The sequence below is a fragment of the Trichosurus vulpecula genome, chromosome 4 (assembly GCF_011100635.1).
Source record: "Trichosurus vulpecula isolate mTriVul1 chromosome 4, mTriVul1.pri, whole genome shotgun sequence".
NCBI classification, from domain to species: domain Eukaryota; kingdom Metazoa; phylum Chordata; class Mammalia; order Diprotodontia; family Phalangeridae; genus Trichosurus; species Trichosurus vulpecula.
The window spans coordinates 124723264-124745761 of record NC_050576.1 but is presented as its reverse complement, the minus strand read 5'-3'; the positions used below and the strand labels follow the sequence as shown (position 1 = coordinate 124745761).

The window sequence follows — 22498 nt, the reverse complement described above, 5'->3', positions numbered from 1 at the left end:
CCTTCTCAGCCCTCCCATAGTTCACCCTTCCCTTATCCCCTCAGCTGGGAACCTTGCCTTATATTTTGCAGAAAAAAATTGAGACAATTTACTGTGAACTCCCTCTCTTCCCTTCTTCTTCATCTCCTGTAACTCAGGTGCCTTCTGCCACTTTCTGCCCTGTCTCATATGATGAAGCGGCCTAATTCCTTACCAAGGCCAACCCTTCTACCTGCTCAAGCAATCCCATTCCATCCTGTCTTCTCCAACAGATTGCCCTGTCTGCCATCCTCACTTTTTCACTTATTTTCAATCTTTCCCTGTCTACTGGCTCATTTCCAACTGTCTACTCTGGAGGGGCCCCTTGAACTTGTTTTCCTGAGTTACCCTGTTTTCCAGAAATGAACCACACCCTGCCCCCCAACTAACATAGCATTTATCTTTTGTGACTTTCAATGCTCTTAAAGTTGAGTCAGCTACAAACCTGGCTCCAGCCAGTCTGCCGAGACTGATAAACTGTTTATGTAGTCAGGACCCTTTCAGAGAAGCAGAACATCCTCTCTCCATAGTCTGATGTTCCCAAGTCCTCCTGCTCCCTCTCATTCCCCCTCCCCTACTGCCCCCTTCCTCCATCCATGCCACTCTCTTTTAGGAGGGGATTGCCCTTCCCTCCTCCCATAAGACCTCCCATAAATATCCAATACTCTGTCAGTGTTCTGGGCTCTTTGGTATAAGTAGTTCCTACATGCATGTGCCTTTCTCTTGTAATCGATCAAGTTACCACCCATGTCTTGTGGAGTCATGATTTTTGATTAACACTACAAACATGTCCATGTTTCCTCTATCCTGCTAAAACTCTCACATCATCCTTCTATTCCTTCTATTCCCACTATCATCTTGTATCCATTTTACAATAGGTATCTCCATTTTCTTTCCTCTCACTTTCTTCTTAACCCCTTACCATTTGGCATCTGGTCTTATCACTCTACCAAAACTGCTCTCTCCAAAGATATCAATGATTTCTCAGTGCTAAATCTAATGGCCTTTCTTAATCCTCATTCTTCTTGACCTCTCTGAAGCTTTTGACACTGTTGATCATTCTTTCCTCCGTGATACTCCTTTCATGCTGGGCCCTTTTCTCTTTTCCCTCTGTACTACTTTACTTGGTGATCTTACCAGCTGCCATGGATTTAATTGCCATCTCTATGCTGAGGATTCTCAAATCTGCCTATCCTGTCCTATGCTCTCTGCTGACCTCCAGTCTCGCATTTCCAACTGCCTTTCAGACATTTTGAACTGGATGTCCAGCAGACACCTTGAACTCCACATATCCAAAATCAAACTCATTATCTTTCCCCCTAAATCCTTCCCATTTCCACCTTTTCTGTTACTACCATCCTCTCACTCCCTCAGCTCACAACCTAGGAGTCATCCTGAATTCCTCACTGTCTCTCACTCCCCCCTTGCCCCCAACCATATCTAAGCTGTAGCCAAGGTCTGTCAACTTCACCTTTGTAACATCTCTTAATGATACCCCCTTCTCTCCTCCAACACTGCCACCACTCTAGTGCAGGCCCTCATCACCTTACTTGGATTATTGCAATAGCCTGTTGGTGAGTCTGCCTGCCTCTGGTCCCTCCCCACTCCAGTCCATCCTCCATTTAGCCACTAAAGTGATTTTTCTAAAACTCAGGTCTGATCATGCTCCCTCCCTACTCAATAAACTCTAGTGGCTAGGAAACCTTAGGAATACTAGGCTATTGTGCCTGACTTGATCCTATGTATTGTATAACTCTTGCTCTCTTACCATGAGTAAACTATTTTTTTTAACAGTACCATTTTTTTTAAAAGAAAGCCTCTACAGCCTCCAGAAACAAATACAAAATCCATTTCATAATCGAGCCCCCTAGAAAGGAAGAGAAGACTCTTCTAGTCTTGTTATACTTTATTCCCCAAAACATACCCTTTGATCGAGTAACTGGACTCTCCTGACTGTTGCACAAGCAAGACTCTTCATCTCTTGGCTCTGAGCATTGTCTCTGGCTGTCCCCTATGCCTGGAACACTCTCTTATTTCTACTCTGACTACTGACCTCCTTGGCTTCCTTTAAGTCCCAATTAAAATTCTACCATCTACAGAAAGCCTTCCCAAGCCCCTCTTAATTCAAGTACCTTTCTTCAATTAATTATCATGTATATATCTTGCTTTGTATAGATTTGTTTGCCTGTTGTCTCTTGTCCAGCCCGTTGCCCCCCACCCTTCTTAGAGTATAAACTCCTTGAAGGCAGGGACTGTCTTGCTTTTTTGTGTCCTTAGTGCTTAGCACAGTGCTTGGCACATAGTGGACATTTAATAAATAAATTGATTGATTGTATTTATGGCTCGGTTTCTTCTTTCTTTGATCTCCTTCAGTTGTAGGTCTAGTAAGGGCATCACTGGATTAAAGAGTATGCACAATTTAATAACTTTGGGGTCATAGTTTCAAATCACTTTCCATAATGGCCTGGAGCAGTTCACAGCTTCGACTAAAAATGCATTAATTTACCTATTTTTCTGAAACTTGTCCAATATTTGTCATTTTCCTTTTTTCTTTTAAAACAGCTGCGCCAATCTGATGTTCATGAAGTAGAACCTGAATTGCTAGCTCTTAGTGATTTGGAGCCTTTCTTCACAGAGCCATTGATACCTTGAATTACTTTTCTTGGAAAACTGCCTGTTCACATCCTTTGGTTATGTATCATTTGGAGAATGCTCTTATTTTTATAGTTGGAATAAATTCATTATCAATCTTGGAAGTAATCTTTAACAGAGAAAACTGTTGCAAAGACTTTTTTCCTAATTAACATTTTCCTTTCTAATCTTAGCTGTGTTGGATTTGTTTGTGAAAAAAAATTTAAGTATTATGTAATGTTGTCCATTTTATCTTCTGTGATCTTCTCTATCTCATGTTTGATCAAGAATTCTGGGGGGTGGAGCCAAGATGGCCTCTGGAAAGCAGGGACTTGCGTGAGCTCCCTGCCAGGTCCCTCCAAAAACCTATAAAAAAATGGCTCTTAACAAATTCTAGAACTGCACAACCCACAAAATAGCAGAGGGAAACAGGGATCCAGCCCAGGACAGCCTGGATGGTCACTGGGTGAGGTCTATCGCACATGGAGCTGAGAGCAGAGGAGAGCAGAGCCCAGCGTGGGCAGCAGCAGGACCAACCTGACTAGGAGTCGGGGGGTACAGTCCCTAGCGCCCTGAATCAGTGAGCTGTGGCAGTTACCAGACTTCTCAACCCACAAACACCAAAGACAACATAGAAGGTTAGTGGGAAAAGCTGTGGGGGACAGAGTGAAAAGAGTTCCTGGTTTGGCCACTGCCTCGGGGGACACTGGGGGTGGTGCAGCTACAGAACTACAGCTGCAGTTGCTTCTGGCCCCAGGCCCACCTGGTGGGAGGAATTAAGTGGTGGATCAGAGCAGGAGTGCAGAGCCTGCTTAAGATCTGAGTCAGGTCCACGTTGGTGGTTCTTGGGGAAAGAGGAGTGCTGGTATAGCAGAGCTGGCTGTATAGAAATAGCCCTGAAATCAATGGCGCATCCCCTCAAGCTTGGAACAAAGTACTCTCTACAAGCAGTCACACCCTGCTGAAAAACTCAAGGGTCAAGTAAGTTGGCTGGGAACATGGCCAGGCAGCGATAACTCACTCAGATTCAGTCTCAGACTTTGGAATCTTTCTTTGGTGACAAAGAAGACCAAAACGTACAGCCAGAAGAAGTCAAGAAAGTCTAAGAACCTACATCAAAAGCCTCCAAGGAAAACATGGGCTGGTCTCAGGCCATGGAAGAGCCTAAAAAGGATTTGGAAAAGCAAGTTAGAGAAGTAGAGGAAAAATTGGGAAGAGAAATGAGAATGATGCGAGAAAACCATGAAAAGCAAGTCACCAACTTGCTAAAGGAGACCCAAGAAAATACGGAAAAAAATACTGAAGAAAGCCAATGAGGAGAAGAATGCCTTGAAAGGAAGAATTAGCCAAATGGAAAAAGAGGTCCAAAAGACCACTGAAGAAAATACTACCTTAAAAATTAGATTGGAGCAAGTGGAAGCTAGTTAATGACTTTATGAGAAATCAAGATATTATAAAACAGAACCAAAGGAATGGAAAAATGGAAGACAATGTGAAATACCTCATTGGAAAAACCACTGACCTGGAAAATAGATCCAGGAGAGATAATTTTAAAATTACTGGGCTACCTGAAAGCCATGATCAAAAAAAGAGTCTAGATATCATCTTTCAAGAAATTATCAAGGAGAACTGCCAGAGGGTATTCTAGAGCCAGAGGGTAAAATAGAAATTGAAAGAATCCACCAAATGACTCCTCAAAAAGATCCCAAAAAGAAAATTCCTAGGAATATTGTTGTCACTTTCCAGAACTCCCAGATCAAGGAGAAAATACTGCAAGCAGCCAAAAAGAAACAATTTTAATATTGTGGAAACACAATCAGGATAATACAAGATCTAGCAGCTTCTACATTAAGGGATCAAAGGGCTTGGAATATGATATTCCGGAGGTCAATGGAGCTAGGATTAAAACCAAGAATCACCTACCCAGCAAAACTGAGTATCATGCTTCAAGGCAAAATATGGATTTTCAATAAAATAGAGGACTTTCAAGCTTTCTCAGTGAAAAGACCAGAGCTGAATAGAAAATTTGACTTTCAAAAACAAGAATCAAGTGAAGCATGAAAAGGAAATGGGGAAGGTATGGACTTCATAATGACCTGGAAGGACCTACATGATCTGATGCTGAGTGAGAGGAGCAGAACCAAGAGAACATTATACACAACCACAGGCACATTGATTCTGTGATGACTAACTTTGATAGACTTGGCTCTTCTCAGCAATACAAGGCTCAAAGATAGCTCCAAGGGACTCATGATGGAAAAATCTAGCTACATCCAGAGAAAGAACTGTGGATTCTGAATGCAGATTGAGGCAAAGTATTTGTTCTCCTTTTTAAAATTTTTTCCTCTTTTTTTGGTTTTGTTTCTTCTCTCTCATGATTCATTCCATTGGTCATAATTCTTCTTTGCAATTTGACTGTTATGTAAATAAGTTTAATGCAAAGGTTTATGTAAAATCATATCAGACTGCATGCCATCTTGGGGGGTGTGGGGGAGGGGAGGGGAGGGAAGAAAATTTGAAATTCAAGAACATATAAAACTAAGTGTTGTAAACTAAAAATAAAATATCTAATTAAAAGAAAAAATAAATATTATGATCATAAGTTCTTCCCTTAGCTGTATATCTAAAAGGTATTTATTCCTTGTTCCTTTAATTTGTGAAATGATCTTTGATAGCCAAGTCATATATCCATTTGGAGATTATTTTGGTATGTTATGTTTGTCCACCTGCTGTCTAGTTCTCCCAGGAGTTTTGTCAAATAGTCACTGCTTCTCTCAGCTTTGGGTATGTTGAATACTAGGTTATCAAATTTTTTTGATCCTATATATTGTGTAATTCCTGATCTATTGCAGTGATTAAACTCTCTATTTTTTTAAACTAGAACCAAATTTTTATTTTGATCATTACCGCTTTGTAGTATAGACTGAAGCCTGATATTGGTAGACGAGCCCTCTTCCTTCTCATTTTAAAAAATATCTTGAGATTTTTATCTTATTTTCTTCCAGTTGAATTTTGTTGTTTTTTTGTAGGTCTATAAAGTATTCTTTTGGGAGTTTGAGTGGTATAGCACTGAATAAGTAAATTAATTTAGGTAGCATTTCCATTTTTATTATATTGCTTTGACTTACTCATGAGCAATTTATCATTTTATTCACTTCTTAATTTACTGTTATTTGAATGGTAAGGGAAAAGTTTACTTTTTTTTAACTTTGGAAAATGGATTATATTGGTATAAGAAGGATAAACAATGTAGTGCTGCCTCCTAAACTCTTTTGGTAACTGGCCATCATAATTTCTTTTTCAGTAAGTTATATTTGTATTGAGCATCTAATTTCAGTTATACAGGTTGTCTCATTTGTGAAAAAGTAGACAAAAGAATAAATAGAAAGACCTGGTATATTTCTAAATCATATATATAAATTCTTATTGAACCGGAGTAGAAGAGAACTATTTCATATTATCATTTGTAAAAATGTTCAGTTAAGTATCTAATATTTTTTTGTCAAGTACTAAATTGGCTTACTAATTTAGATTTTTATTGTTACCTTTGTAATAATTTTGTCTGAATTATCACTTAGATTAATTAAATGCCAAAGAATAGTAGATTCCTATTACACTATGCTTACTGTTAAATGGATTTGAACACATAATGAGTCATGTCTACTGAAGAATATTACATAGAGCAAAAGCCTGGTACAGGATGATTAACATAAATTCTGTCCTTTCCCCAGTTTTATAAAAGGTTTGGTTCTGTGCATTAAAACATTGTTTAATAGTTTTTAGATTCTGATTTTATCTTTGTGTCTTAATGTTTTGAACCTTTAAGAAATACTTATTTAATAAATACATTTCATTTAAAGACTTCATCTTTTGTTGATAGGTAAATCAACAAACTGGGAAGATGATGGTTGGGGAGCATGGGAAGAAGCAGAAACACAAGAACCTGTAAGTCTGTATTTATGTCTGTGTTTTTCTGTTAGTGTGTTATTTGAACTGGGCAGACACATGACAGTATTAATAATTCTATCTGAAGTAGCACTTCTTTGGAATGCAATGCAGATTGTTATGAAACGTATAATCTTATAGAGATGCCTGAGTTTATGAATATAGTGAAAAATTAGAACAAGTAAAAGCATTGTAAGAAATGATGACTATGAAGATTAATAGAATAAGGAAAGAATTTTATACAATAGTAAGACAGAATAAAGAAAGCAGAAATAAAATAATGTAAACAAAAACAACACTAAAAGGCAGCTGAATTCAGATTAAGTATGATGACTAATTTTGGTATCGGAGAAAAATTTATGAAGTACTTCAAACCTCTTGGTAGAGCGGCAGGTGCATAATGTATGTGTGATGGATAGAGTGTTGGGCTGGAGTCGTGAAGTCTTGAGTTCAAATCTTGCCTCAGACACTTAATAATCTAGCTGACCCTGGCAGGTCACTTCACCTATGTTTGCTTTCCTCCCAGGGCTGTGGGGAGAATCAAATAAGATAATGTTGGTAAAGCACTGACTTTTAAAGCACTTAGACCTAACCTGTTAAAGGCTATGCATATTTCAATAAATATGTGAAGTGGGACATTGCATCTCAGTGAAAGGTATGAGGGACATTTAGGGAGAATTGAGGGAAAAGCTATATTTACCCTCCCCTCCCCAGTACTCAGTAGTGCAGTCTCAACCACATTAAAATGCAGTTGTGAAATATTTAACAAACTAAAAATAATACTAGAACATAAGATAGTGTTAATATGTAGTTTTCTAAGCCATCGTAGCTTTCTAGTCAGTCCTTATGTAGGGTTGAATGGTTTGCATTTGAGTTTGACTCTACTGGCCTAGACTATCTCTTTATGATTCTAAAAGAAAGAGAGGAAGGCTAGTTATGTTGCATCATCTCCACTTTTTTATAATACTTATGAAACTTGCCATCCTGTATGCCTATATGCAGTAATTGACAGGTCAGTTTAAATTATTGCTGTCTGCCATCTGCTGAAATATCAAACAATGGAAGTAAGTACATGACAAACTGGACTTAAAATCCAAAGAAACAGTAAAATATTCATGTAGTAGATTTAGTGAATTTGAGATTACTTCATTTATTTGAACTATAACAATACCTGATATTCGCTTAGATTGAGAAGCCCTATTTTTTAAAAAGAGAGATTCTAGAACCTTGAGTCACATAGATTTTTATTTAGACTTTCCCCCTAAACTGTTGTCATAGGAGTTAAATTTGTATGAAGTTAATTTTGTTTCATTAGTAACTAATGAGGAATACCAGGGCTTGCATTTTGTGAATCTGCCATGCAACATGTTAAGTATTTTTTTTTTAGATTACCTTAGACACCACAAGGAAATGTACTGTCCTAAATTTTACATGACTCTCTGCATTAATGGTGTATAATTTCAGAATCTGCTCCAGGGAAGCAGTATCTGGGAGTACTAATATGTGTTTTACTCATTATGAGCATTATTTTTGACCATCTTATATTCTCATGATACAGAATAAAATTACTAGATTTTTGTGTAGTTTATAAACAGAAAAACATGGATCGAAACTGTAAGGATTTATTGAGTCATTAAGTTTAATTCTATAAGAACAGTTCGGGGGGCGGAGCCAATATGCCAGCTGGAAAGCAGGGACTTGCTTAAGCTCTCCCCCAAGTCCCTCCAAACACTCATAAAAAATGGCTCTGAACAAATTCTAGAACTGTACAACCCACGAAATAGCAGAGGGAAGCAGGGCTACAGCCCAGGACAGCCTGGATGGTCCCTGGGTAAGGTCTATCACACCATGCTGGGAGCGGAGTGAAGCAGAGCACAGCGTGGGCTGCGCCTGAACCAACCAGACTGGGAGCTGGGCAGAACAGGCCTTAGTGCCCTGAATCAGTGAGCTGTGGCAGTTACCAGACTTGTAACCCACAAATGCCAAAGACAACAGAGAAAGTTAGCGGGAAAAAACTGCTGAGACAGAGTGAAAGGAGTTTGAGGTTTGGCCACTGCCCTGGGGGCGGTGGAGGTGGTGCAGCTCTGAGGCTGCTTCCAGAGTTACAGCTGCAGTTGCTTCAGGCCCCAGGCCCACCTGGTGGGAGGAATTAAGTGGTGGATCAGAGCAGGAGTGCAGAGCCTGCTTAGATCTGAGTCGTGGTCCGGGTTGGCGGTTCTTGTGGGAGGAGGAGTGCTGGTGTGGCAGAGCTTGCTGTGTAGAACTAGCTCTGAAAACAACAGTGCATCCCCTCAAGCTTGAAACAAAGTACTCTCTATTCTATAAGCAGTCACACCCCGACGAAAAACTCAAGGGTTAAGCAGTTGACTGGGAACATGGCCAGGCAGCGATAACTCACTCAGATTCAGTCTCAGACTTTGGAATCTTTCTTTGATGACAAAGAAGACCAAAACATACAGCCAGAAGAAGTCAACAAAGTCAAAGAGCCTACATCAAAAGCCTCCAAGAAAAACTTGAACTGGTCTCAGGCCACGGAAGAGCTCAAAAAGGATTTGGAAAAGCAAGTTAGAGAAGTAGAGGAAAAATTGGGAAGAGAGATGAGAGTGATGCAAGAAAACCATGAAAAACAAGTCAACAACTTGCTAAAGGAGACCCAAGAAAATACTGAACAAAATAACACCATAAAAAATAGACTAACTCAAATGGCAAAAGAGCTCCAAAAAGCCAATGAGGAGAAGAATGCCTTGAAAGGAAGAATTAGCCAAATGGAAAAGGAAGTCCAAAAGACCACTGAAGAAAATACTACCTTAAAAATTAGATTGGAGCAAGTGGAAGCTAGTTAGTGACTTTATGAGAAATCAAGATATTATAAAACAGAACCAAAGGAATGGAAAAATGGAAGACAATGTGAAATACCTCATTGGAAAAACCACTGACCTGGAAAATAGATCCAGGAGAGTAATTTTAAAATTACTGGGCTACCTGAAAGCCATGATCAAAAAAAGAGTCTAGATATCATCTTTCAAGAAATTATCAAGGAGAACTGCCAGAGGGTATTCTAGAGCCAGAGGGTAAAATAGAAATTGAAAGAATCCACCAATTGACTCCTCAAAAAGATCCCAAAAAGAAAATTCCTAGGAATATTGTTGTCACATTCCAGAACTCCCAGATGAAGAAGAAAAAATTGCAAGCAGCTAGAAAGAAACAATTTGAGTATTGTGGAAAAACAATCAGAATAACCCAAGATCTGGCAGCTTCTACATTAAGAGATTGAAGGGCTTGGAATATGATATTCCGGAGGTCAACGGAGCTAGGATTAAAACCAAGAATCACCTACCCAGCAAAACTGAGTATCATGCTCCAAGGCAAAATATGGATTTTCAATAAAATAGAATACTTTCAAGCTTTCTCAGTGAAAAGACCAGAGCTGAATAGAAAATTTGACTTTCAAACACAAGAATAAAGAGAAGCATGTAAAGGTAAACAAGAAAGAGAAATCATAAGGGACTTACTAAAGTTGAACTGTTTTGTTTACATTCCTACATGGAAAGATGATGTGTATAATTCATGAGACCTCAGTGGCTGAAGGGAATATACATATATACATACATACATACATACATACATACATACATACATACATATACATATACATATACACATACACATACATATATATATATATATATACACAAGAGGACACAGGGTGAGTGTGAAGGGATAATATATAAAAGAATAAAATCAAGGGATGAGAGAGAAATACATTGAGAGAGGGAGAAAGGGAGAGATAGAATGGGGTAAATTATCTCACATAAAAATGGCAAGAAATAGTAGTTCTGTAGGAAGGGAAGAGGGGGCAGGTGAAGGGGAATCAGTGAATCTTGCTCTCATCAGATTTGACCTGAGGAGGGAATAACATGCTCAATTGGGTATCTTACCCCACAGGAAAGAGGGAGGAAGGAGATAAAAAAGGGGGGACAATAGAAGGGAGGGCAAATAGGGGGAGGAGGTAATCAAAAACAAACCCTTTCGAAAAGGGACAGGGTCAAGGGAGAAAATCGAATAAAGGGGGATGGGTTAGGAAGGAGCAATATATAGTTAGTCTTTCACAACATGAGTATTGTGGAAGGGTTTTACATAATGATACGCATGTGGCCTATGTTGAATTGCTTGACTTCCTAGGGAGGGTGAGTGGGAAGGGAAGAGGGGAGAGAATTTGGAACTGAAAGTTTTTAAAGCAGATGTTCAAAAAAAAGTTGTTTTTGCATGCAACTAGGAAATAAGATATACAGGAAATGGGGCATAGAAATCTATCTTGTCCTACAAGAAAGTAAGGGAAAAGGGGATGGGGAGAGTGGGGTGATAGAAGAGAGGCTGCCTAGGAAATGGGGCAATCAGAATATATGCCATCTTGGAGTGGGGGGAAGGGTAGAAATGGGGAGAAAATTTGTAATTCAAAATCTTGTCAATCAATGCTGAAAACTAAAAATATTAAATAAAAAAAGAACAGTTCATAATATTGTCTTCTATGAAAATGTTTATAGGTAATCTAAAATAAAACATTTCTATAAAACCTAGTGTTCTGAGTGATGAGTATTTTACCCACTTTGGACATTTTATGAATCAAGGCTGGTGACTGCCAAAAACACAGAGAAATGAGAGGGAGTGCTGTGTGTAAGGAACAGGGAGAAGGCCAATTTGGCTGTATTCCAGAGTAAAGAAGGGGGAGTGAAGTTCAGTGATGCTAGGAAGATATACCTGGGCCAGGTTTGAAGGGCTTTAAAGCTAAATGGGGGAATTTATATTTTATCTTAGAGATAGACACTAGACTTTTTTTTTTTGTAGGAAAATGACGTGATCACACATGCAAATTAGGAAAATCATTTTGGCAGCTGTGTGGAGCATAGACTGGAGTGGAGAGGAACTTGAGACAAGGAAGCCAATCAAGAGGTTGTTGCAATATAGGAGAGAGATAATGAGAGCCTGAACTAAAGTGGTGGCAATACAAGTATAGTGCAGTACAAGAGTCAGATGCAAGAGATCATAATGATTTAGAATTACCAGCTAATTTAGTTTATGGGATGAAGGATAGTGAGGTGTCAACGAGGATGTGGAACTTATGAACCTGAAGGACTTTCTCCTAGCCTTCAGTTTTTGTTTCTGTCAAATGAAGATAGTAATATTTGTACTACGTACTTCACAGTGTGTTGTGAAGATCAGGTGCCTAATGTATGTGAAGCATTTTTGCAAACTGTACAATATTATACAAATGTTAACTGCTAGTAAGAAGATTTACCATCCTTGGTCCCTTTCTCTCTCTCTTCCACTGTCTGCTTGATTCTCTTCATCTTGAATGAGATCAGAATTAAGAACTCTATTTCTACCAGTGAGATACAGGACCACCAGGCCTTACCATCTGGCCTGTCTCTATTTTCTGCAATCTTTAGCCCTTTTATCTGACCTACAGTATTACACTATTTTTTGTAAGTTGTACACTACTTTAAATACATTATCCTTTATTGTGGGTTAAAAAGGCTTTGCGGGCTGGACTGCAAACTTAAATGCTAGTATTCTTAGCAATGGAGATGGCAGTGTGGTATATATAGTGGGAGAAATATTGTGCTTGCAGTCAGGGGTACCTGGGTTCAAATTCCACCTTGGATACTTACTAGCGGTGTGACTCTGGGCAAGTGAGCCTCCAAAAGCCTTTGTCTCCTGCTGCAAAATGAGGACATTAGATTCATTGGCTTCTAAAGTCTCTTCCAGTTTTAAATCTCTAATCCTAAAAACTCTGTTTGAAGGTCTAGGAACAAAATATGTCCTATGTACAGCTGAAGTAGGCTGCCGCCTGAATAGAGTGAATTGAGGGACACTTTGAAGTCTTTAGAATATTTCCCCAACCAAGCAACCTCATGGTGTGAAATGCTGTTTGGATTAAGGCACTTTACTATTAAACTATAAACATGGTAAGATTAAGGTAACATGTTAATAGTAGAGATAGTTCTCACTCCACATACAGAATCCATCTCTAGAACTTATTGTAGGAAGAAAACTTTTACAATACCTCTTATATGTGTTGTGTATATAAATACGCATACTATATATATATATACACGCAGACAGATACGCATGTTATATGTGTGTATGTATCACATATATACATCTATGTATGTCTATACACACATATACATCCCCTTCTCTCCCTTCACATAAACACCATCCTTGTATTGGCCCTCAACCCTCTTGCTTGAACTATCGTAGTAGCCCTCCAGTTGGTCTTCCTCCTCGTCTCTCCTTACTCCAGTCTTTTCCATTTAGCTGCTAAAGTTTTTCCTAAAGTTTAGGCCTGACGTATAAAACTCCAGTGGCTCCCTATTACCTCCAGAACAAGGCCTTTTGTTAGTTATTCAGCTTATCCCCTTCTTACCTTTCTAGTCTTCTTACATTTTACTCCCTTCCATCCGTTCTATATTCTAGCAACACTGGCCTATTTATTGTTCCCTGTATAAGTCACTGTCTATCTCCAAACCCTTGTACTGGCTGTCCCCTATGCCTGGAATGCTCTCTCTTCTCACTTCTGCTTCTGATTTCCTTCAAGACTCAGCTCAGATTCCACCTATTACAGAAGGTCTTTCCTGGTCTACCCAGCTTCCTAGTACCTTCCTTTGAAATTACCTTTTATCTACTCTGTACGGATCTTCCTTTTGGCCTCTGACTTTGTCCCAGGGCCCACCTTCCACTCTCCAGATCTACCTTTACTGCAGAACTTCTCTAGTTCCCTGGAGGCCAATTTCCACCAGAACAGCCCCAACACCCTTATACCACTTTTTTCACACCCTTTAGTTCAGCCTTCTGCCTCCCGACTGGACTCTTTAAGGCCAAGCTTCCACTTGTTCCTGCTTGTTGAGAGGTGAGCCTACCTCAAAGGTCACAGTAATATCTGCCATGAGTTTGGATCTCGAAAGAGGACCTTGAACAATCTTCTGCAGTAAGGGCCAGAGGGCTTTGGGAATGAGCCCTCCTTCACATCTGATGTTGCCCTGACCTCTGGGATTTTTGCGTGTGCAAAAACAGCCTAATGAATGAATGTTCTTGAGTCTTCAGCTTTTCTCCACAGTCTCAGCCGAGCTTCGCATTTCGGTGGGGGATTGTGGGGGACAGGATGACAATGTAGAGATGTTCTGGCCACATGAAGGGGAAAATAAATGAAAATCTAAACCACTAGAAATGTACCTGGACTCAGTGGTTAGTAGACAACACACTCACCTCCTCATAATCTCCCCATCCCAGTAATTCTGAACCCCTAGCTGCTGATGTACAAACCTCATTCTCTATTTCTCAGTTGCCTGGTCCCTTAATCCATCCTTCTCAACCCCTATCCCTTTAGCATCCCACTTCAAACCTGCCCACCCCTCCAGCTATGCTCTATAGAATGCCTACTCCGTAATTAAGAAACTTTCCTAAATTTTAAATCTTTTCCTTTTCCACTCCTTTCCATGTTCTCACACTATCATCTGACTGGCTCATGTTGGCAATGCATCCCTACCATGCTTAACAGTATTGCTTGCACTTTAATTCATATATTCTCCTTCCTTCCTCACTTAATTTAGTATCTATCTTTTTTTTTAAGTTTTCGACATTCACTTTTATAAGATTTTGAGTTTTAAATTTTCTTCCTCTCCTTCCTCTTCCTGCTCCCCAAGATGTTATGCAATCTGTTATAGGCCATAATGTACAGTCATATTAAATATATATCCACATTAGTTGTAAAGAAGAATTAGGACCAAAGGGAAACACTGCAAGAAACAAAAAAAACAAAAAGGAAAAGGAAAAATGGTAAGCCGTCAGTCTGCATTCAGACTCCATGGTTTTTTTCTCTGGGTGTGGATAGCATTTTCCATCATAAGTCTTTTGGAATTGTCTTAAATCTTTGCATTGCTAAGAAGAGCTAAGTCTGTCAAAGTTGGTCATCCCACAGTGTTGCTGTTACTATGTACAATGTTTTCCTGGTTCTAGTGGTTATCTTAAGAGTCTATTTCCACCCCAACTTCTGCCCTCCTACTAAAAGATCTCAACATACATATTGATGCTCCCTTTAAATACCTTAAGTTTCTACTTGCTCAGTCTGCTTCATTACCATGACTTACTCTTCAGCTCTACATAAACTATGCACAGAGATAATCATGTGCTTGATATTTCAGTTATCTACATGTCTTCCCCAACCTACTCCTTTCTAATACCTCCCCTCTGACATTACCTTCCATTTACATTGCACATATCGTACATGAACATTAGGATGTGAATCCCTTAAGTGTAGGAATGTTCTTTGTATCTCTAGAATTAGGACGGTACCTGGCAAATAATTAGTGCTTAAGAAATACTGGTGGTCTTATTAGCTGACTAAATGATAAATTAATATGTTCTTTCTCAGTATAGGAGCTCCCTGAAGGCAGGGACTGTCTTTGCCTTTCTTTTTATCCTTTCTGTTTAGCACAGTGTTGCCACATAGTGAGGGTTTAATAAATACACAGTTGATAGATTATTTCATAGATTTGCTACTTGTCACTTTGGAAAGTCAAGAACATGGCCTAGAGAGAATGAGATACAGGTGGGTGGGTGGAGGGATAATGAAGCTTGGAACACGGAACTGAAGCAGAAGAGGCCTATTTAGTATATCACTGTTGAGGGTGCATGCAAATAACTACCACTTTTTCCCCCCGCAGGAAGAAGAAGAGGCTACTTGCAAAACTCAAAAATCATATTGGCTTCAAGATTGTGTTTTATCCTTATCTCCAACTAACGATCTCATGGTGATAGCTCGGGAACAAAAAGCTGTGTTTCTAGTGCGTAAGTATACTCTTTAGTTCATTGAAATTTCTTGAACTTCACAAATGAAGTTTTCATCATTACTATTTGCTTGAGTTTTGGATTATGGTTTGAATACTGTGATCTTAGTGTAGTTTATTTCGGTTGAGATATTTGTTTATGTTCTCTTTGTCTTTCTTTGTGTTTTCCTCTTTTCCTTTTACTCTCTCTTCCTATTCCCTTTTTTTGCTTTATCTCATTCTCTTTTATATGACTTACTCTATGTTAGGCATGTCAGTGGCATCCAGTGTACTCATGAGTATTGCTTAGCTCTGTGTCATTCAAGATCTAGAGGTTCATGATGCCTATTCTGTTGTGATGTAGGAGATATCTTCAGCTTTAATTTAAATCGTAATATGTTGAAATAATTATTTGTTTTAGCCAAATGTTTTTAATTTATGATTAGGTATTGAAATTCTAACATATGAATTTGGGAGACATACATTAAATTTACATTAAGGGTCCATCATGTGCAAAGCACTATTCTAGGCTCTGAGGATACAGAGAAAAAAATGAAACAGTCCTTGCCCTCAAGAGTGTTCTGTTGGAAAATGACAAGTTTTAGTCAAAATAGAATCAGATATAAAATACTTATAATCAGGTTTAACCTTGATAGCATAAACCTTATAGAAAAATTTTCTCTATTATTCCAGGATGAAAATAGGTCTCAAATAATTGGGATCTATGGTGGAATCTATCAGTCATTCAACAAGCATTTATTAAGTAATTACAATGTACCAGGCACTGTGCTAAGCACTCAGAATACAAAGACAAGCAGGAAGAAAGACAGTCTCTGCCCTTAGGAGCTTATGTTCTGATGGGGGATGACAAGTTATAAAGGAGTGCTGAAAAGAAGTGATGGGATGAAAGTATAGGAGCATAGTAGAGAAAGTCTAGTGGAGATGAGCAAAGAGGGTAGTTTAGAGAGGAAGACATGGTTTCCCTGGGCCACCTTCTAAAAATGGAGATTCTAGGAGGAATCAGCCAGTCAGAGGGAGAGGCCTCAGGAGTGGAGGGTGTTTGTGAATTAAGTAATCCAGGGTTAAATGAGCTTCCAGAGTGAAGAGGCTTCTATCATGTGTTAGCTGAGAAAAGTACTTTGGATATATGAGTTAGGAGTGCATCCTACAGAGGAATGTGATTTTTATACTTTTATTTTCATGGAAAATTTTATGGCCCCTTCTTTAGCTTGTTAAAGATACTGAGCCTTTTTAAAACTAATGGTCCAAAGAGAATTCAGGTACGAGTGGGGTTAAGCATGGTAAATTTTATACAAGTAACAGACTCTCTGAATACTAGAATAGACCAAACAGGAATCAGTGACTCCATGAGACAGCAAGAAAAAATATTAGAACAAAATCAAAAGATTGAAAAGATAGAAGAAAATGACTGATACCAAAAGCAACTGACATGGAAAACAGGTCAAAAAGATAATTTAAAAATTATTGAACTCCCTTAAAACCATGATTTAAAAAAAATCTTGGATACTATTTCTCAAGAAATCATGACTGAAAACTGCCTAGTTCTATTAGAATCAGAGGGCAAGAGAAGATAGAATCTGCCAATTACCTCATGAAAGAAATTCCAAAATGAAGAGTACCAGGAATTTCATAGCCAAAATTCGGATCTTGGGTGTCCAGTAAAAGTGTGGCAAGCATCCACAATGAAGCAGTTCAAGTACCAAAGAATCTCAATCAGGATCTTCATACAAAAGCCAAAAGTTTCTGTATAAAGAGAGGAGATCTTGGAATACAGTATTCCAAAAGGAAAACAGTAAAGGCTTACGAACAAGAATAACAACTGCAAAAAGTTGAACGTTAGTCTTGCAGGGGGAAGAAATGGACCTTCAGTAGGATTTAGAGGACTTTCAAGCATTTCTGATGAAAAGACCAGAGCTAAGTAGGGACTTTGAAATAAAAATAGAAGAGTCAAGAGAAACCTAGAAAGGTAAATTTATTTGACTACTTGGAAGGAGCTGTACGATGTTGTAGTGCCACCATATAATAGAAAGTAATAATAGAGAGTTCTTTTTAGAACCTTAATGTCTTCAGAGAATATAGAGGGAATTAAATTAAAAACAAGAGGAAGAAAAAGAAAGCAAAGGTTCCAGATGGGGTGAATTGATTGGCTTTGTTCTGAAGGTTTTATCAGGAGGAAGAGAAGAGAGAGTAAAAGGAATACACTAGTATGGAAAGGAGGAAGAAGGGGGGGAGGAACTTAGTATTTTCTCAGAAGAATATACAGACATAGGGGAAGGCATGGAGGGAATTAGCATCAGGTGAATCTCACTCTTATCTGAAATAAGGTTGTACACACACACAATACATATTAACCAAAAGTCATGATTCCATAAGATGTGGATAGTACCCTGATTGATTACAAGAGAAAGGCACATATGCATGTGGGAACTCCTTAAACCAAGAAGCCCACAATACAGACAGAGTCTTGGATATTTATGGCATGTAGCAAAAGGGGGATGTTTCTTGGGAAGAATGGAGGACAATTCTCTCCCAAATGGGAGTGGCATGAGAGGAAGAAGGGAGTAGTAGACCTAAAATTCAAATCCAACTCTCTAACACTTATTAGTTTTGTGACTCCGAGCAAGTCACATAAATTCTGTTAACTTGTCTGCAATATGGGGAATAATTCTTTTTTTTCTTTTTTTTTCCCCAGTATCTTTTTTTTTAAATTGTTTTTTTTAGTTTACAACACACAGTTCTACATAATTTTGAGTTCCAGATTTTCTCCCCTCCCTCCCCCCTCCCTCCCCAAGACGGCATGGAATCTCATATAACTACCATGAATAACTTCGCGTTGAATTAATTTATACACTAGTCAGGTTGTGGAGAAGAATTATGACCAATGGAATGAATCATGAGAAAGAAGAAACAGAACCAACAACAAAAAAAAAAACAACAACCCAAAAACAAAAACAAAAGAGAAGAAAAAAAAAGGGGAGAAAAAGGCGAGCATGAAGTATGCCTCAATCTGCATTCATACTTCATAGTTCTTTCTCTGGATGTAGATAGCATTCTCCATCGTGAGTCCTTTGGAGTTGTCTTTGTACCTTGTGTTGCTGAGAAGAGCAAAGTCTGTCAGGGTTGGTCCTCACAGAATCCATATATGTGTGGTTGTGTATAATGTTCTCCTGGCTCTGCTTCACTCACTCAGCATTATGTCGTGTAGGTTTTTCCAGGTTGTTATGAAGTCCGTATCAGGGGATAATAATTCTTGTACTACCAGTCTCACAAAGTTGTTGTGAAGAAAGCTATGTGTAAACCTTATTGTGTGGTTGTGTCCTATCATCCTTAACATCATCATCGTTATTATTAAAAGTTAACAACAATATATACTCTGGGACTTCTAACCCAACTCCCATTCATATTGGCAAGTTGGGTCCTCAGAAGGCAGCTGCTCCATCTTCCCTCATGTTTCCAGGGGATCTTATGGGGCTGATTTTTGTAATTCTGTAGCTCCTCAGGAGCACTTAGCAGTATGCTTTTCTCTACCATTATTATTTTATATCAATTAGCTGATCAGACTTAATTAGCTTTCAGAAAAGGGTTATTTACTAACATATAAAATAGCATCTCTCCTCTCTACCCACCCACTAATGCATACTTTCCCACCATTATAGAGTCCTTAACTAAAATGTGGCAAAGGAGTAATTCATATTTCCTGGTGCTGGAACTCCTCCTCTTCCCTTTGTAGAATACTCATAAAATTTTCCTTAGAAGCAGAGTAGGAGACAGATGCTCTCTGTCTTCTCTTTGCTCCAAGTGATTCCCTCCCAGGGACTTAGCTAACTACTGTCTCTTCCAGCCAGATGTTTTAAGTCTCCAGTTTCCAGCATGGCTTGATATTTTTAAAAGGCCAGCAGAATATGGTTTAATATCCTCAGCAAATACCAACAAGGATCTTTCCATTTTACTCAATGGCTTTCAAGGATTTTTCAGCTTAATCAAATTTTGTTGATTGATTGATTTTAAAATGATGTCTAGGTCTTGTTCACACCTAGTTCATATCTCTTTTTTTTTTTTTAGTTCATACCTCTGACTGATTGACTGAATCAGCAGAGGCATTCTCACCTGATCAGCATCGTTATTAGTTACTCTAAATATGGTAGAGTGATTGACTGACTTTGTTTTCTTTTTTTTTCCTATTTTTTATTGTTTTAGGTTTACCAACTTTTTTTTAAGTGCTAAAACCAGTTAATAATCCTTTAGAACTTTGTAAAATGATGTTGGTTTGTTAAATTGTGTCACCATGTACTTAGAAATAAAGAATAATAATAACTATTAGATTTAATTACAAACTGTACCACATAAATTTTTCCTGAAATTCAGCAATACAAGGCACTAGGGAAGGCCTTCACCAAAAGGACATAAGTTCCACAATTCATTATTAAGCTCTCTAGGATTTGGGGCTATGGACTTTGTTAAATATACTCCAAAAGATTTGCTGAGGATAACAATCATTAAATTGGGGATAGTATATGAGTAATGTCCTAGAATCAGGGCTTCTTAAACTTTTTCCCCTTGTGATCCCTTTAGCATTTCTTAAACTGTGGGTTGAGGCCAGAGTCGGCCAACCTACAGTTTAAGCATTGTACCTAGATTAGTATCTCAGTAATTAGAGAGACCCTTGTCGTCTTGATTGAATCAGTCAATCAGAGGAGTGGACTAAGTGTGGATGAGGCCTAGACATATTTGTTGAACAGGCTAATCAATCAGAGGCTTTTAAGTGGGTATGGAAAAGTCCTCGATAAATTTGGGAGACTGAAGGACATTGAATGAAATGAAATGGAGCCACGTAGGAACTGTATTAGTATTGGCTCAAAAAACTCAGTCATGCCCTATGTTTTGTATAGAATAGCACATCTATTCAGAATTCAGGAGTTTTAATTGGCAAGCTTGGGAGACTTTTCCAGCTAGGCCCTGTAAAGAATATTGTTAGAGAGGCCAGAGGAGAATGTAAAGAGAGAAAGCCTTTGTCCTTTGACTGGAAGACAGCAAGCAGAAAACTGCAAAATCCCTTGGATTCTATATGTACTTAAGGGGAAAGTGTGTCAGACTTTTCAAGGGAATGTTTTGTACCCAACTGCTCTTTTTACACAACCTTAGTAAATGTCCCTAACTAAAAAGCTAATTAAATTGGATTGAATAATTGATATCAAGTGATAATCAATGGAGGAAGGCAAACTAGCAGGGGCTCATGAGCTATAGTATTAGAAAGAAACTCCCAACCCTTTGATGGTCCCCTAGAACCCTGAAATGAGAAGTAACTGCTTCCTACTATGGGCCAGCCTGCTACTAAACATAGGAGTTGGGAGAGTATATTCAAAGCATATACTACATATTTATAAATATAAATTATTATTAATCACTTCATCTTGAGGAAAGCATTGGACTTTGTGGAAAAGAATGAGTTTGTATTATTCCCTTAATGTATAGTTACCTTAGAGGCCATGATTATTTTAATTCATTAAAAATTACATGGTACCAACTATAAGAATATTAGCTAATCAGGAATTTCTAGACTTAGAAATTGCTTTGTATATTGAAATGTTACATAAATATGTTATTAGTAAAATGCTCCTGTTTACAGATGACATCATACCAATTATAAAACATTATAAAACTCCCTGGAGGATATCTGTATCCCTTCATGAGTTTGGCCTGACAAGCAGCATAGGAAATACCAAAGAGTTGAAGAATATCTGTTATCCACATTGGGACATGCAATTGGATGGACAACCTATACAATATATTTATGTTTGATAAGAACCAGAGCACAGGCCAGGAGGGCAGTGACCATGCATCAATTTGGATCACACCACATTGGAAGCTCTGAAAACTTATAGACACACAGAACAAGTTCTAACAATAGCAGCAGGAAACTCCTGAAGCTTGGGACAATGCCCCCTGGACCCTGGGAGCAAAGTGCAATTTTAACATAGATATAAAAGTCAAGAAATAAGCTGGGGAAAAAACCAAACAATAGCAAAAAAGAACCTGACCATAAAAAAGCTATACTATGGTGACAGGGAAGATCAGTACAGAAACTCAGAAGACAGTGATTTCAAAACAGCTATAACCAAAAAAGAAAAATGCTAATTGGACCCAACCCCAAAAAAATTCCTGAGAGAGTTAATGAGATAAGAGTGCTAGTGGGGAAAAAAACACAACAGAATTGGCCTCGCACAAAAATCCATTGAAGAAAATAGCTCCTTAAAAAGCAAAATTGGACACATGGGAAAAGATGTACAAAAATTCACTGAAGAACATAATTCCTTAAAAATTAAAATTGGGCAAGAGGAAGCTAATGAATCCATGAGACATCAAGAAACAATAAAACAGTCAAAAGAATGAAAAAAACAAGAGTGAGTGTAAAATATGTTATTGGAAAAACAGCTGACCTGGAAAATAGATCAAAGAGAGAGAATCTAAGAACTGTTGGAATACTTGAAAGCTATGATAAAAAAAAGAAGACCCTAGACATCATATTTCAAGAAATTGTCAAGTCAAACTGCTCTGATATCTTACATCCAGAAGGTAAAATAGAAGTCGAAAGAATACACTAATTACTTCCTGAAAGATATAGCAAAATGAGAACTCCCAGTAATATTACAGTCAAATTCCAAAGTTCCCAGGTTGAGGAGAAAACAGTACAAGCAGCCTGAAAGAAACAATTCAGATATTGTAGAACCACAGTTAGGATCACACAAGATTTTGCAGCTTCCATATTAAAAGGAGCAAAGGATTTGGAATATGATATTCTGGAAAGCAGAGGAGCCAGAATTACAACAAAGAATCACCTACCTAGCAAAACTGAGTATAATCCTTCATAGGGAAAAAAAAATGGGTATTTAATGAAACGGAGGACTTTCAAGCATTTTTGATGAAAAGACCAGAGCTGAATAGAAAAATTTGACATTCAAATATAAGACTCAAGAGAAGCATAAAAAGGTAAACAGGAAAGAGAAAGCCTAAAGGACTCAATAAAGTTAAACTATTTACATTCCTGTATGGGAAGATGA

At 38.2% G+C, this 22498-nt stretch overlaps 1 protein-coding gene across 1 annotated transcript in view; it reads left to right on the top strand.

The window, feature by feature from the left end:
• Positions 1-22498, top strand: part of RAB3GAP2 (RAB3 GTPase activating non-catalytic protein subunit 2) — a 132661-nt gene that overhangs the window by 21526 nt on the left and 88637 nt on the right. Inside the window, exons 2-3 of the mRNA XM_036754764.1 lie at positions 6530-6594; positions 15318-15441. Of these exons, the coding sequence (XP_036610659.1) occupies positions 6530-6594; positions 15318-15441 (189 nt within the window). The remainder of the gene's footprint in view (positions 1-6529; positions 6595-15317; positions 15442-22498) is intronic.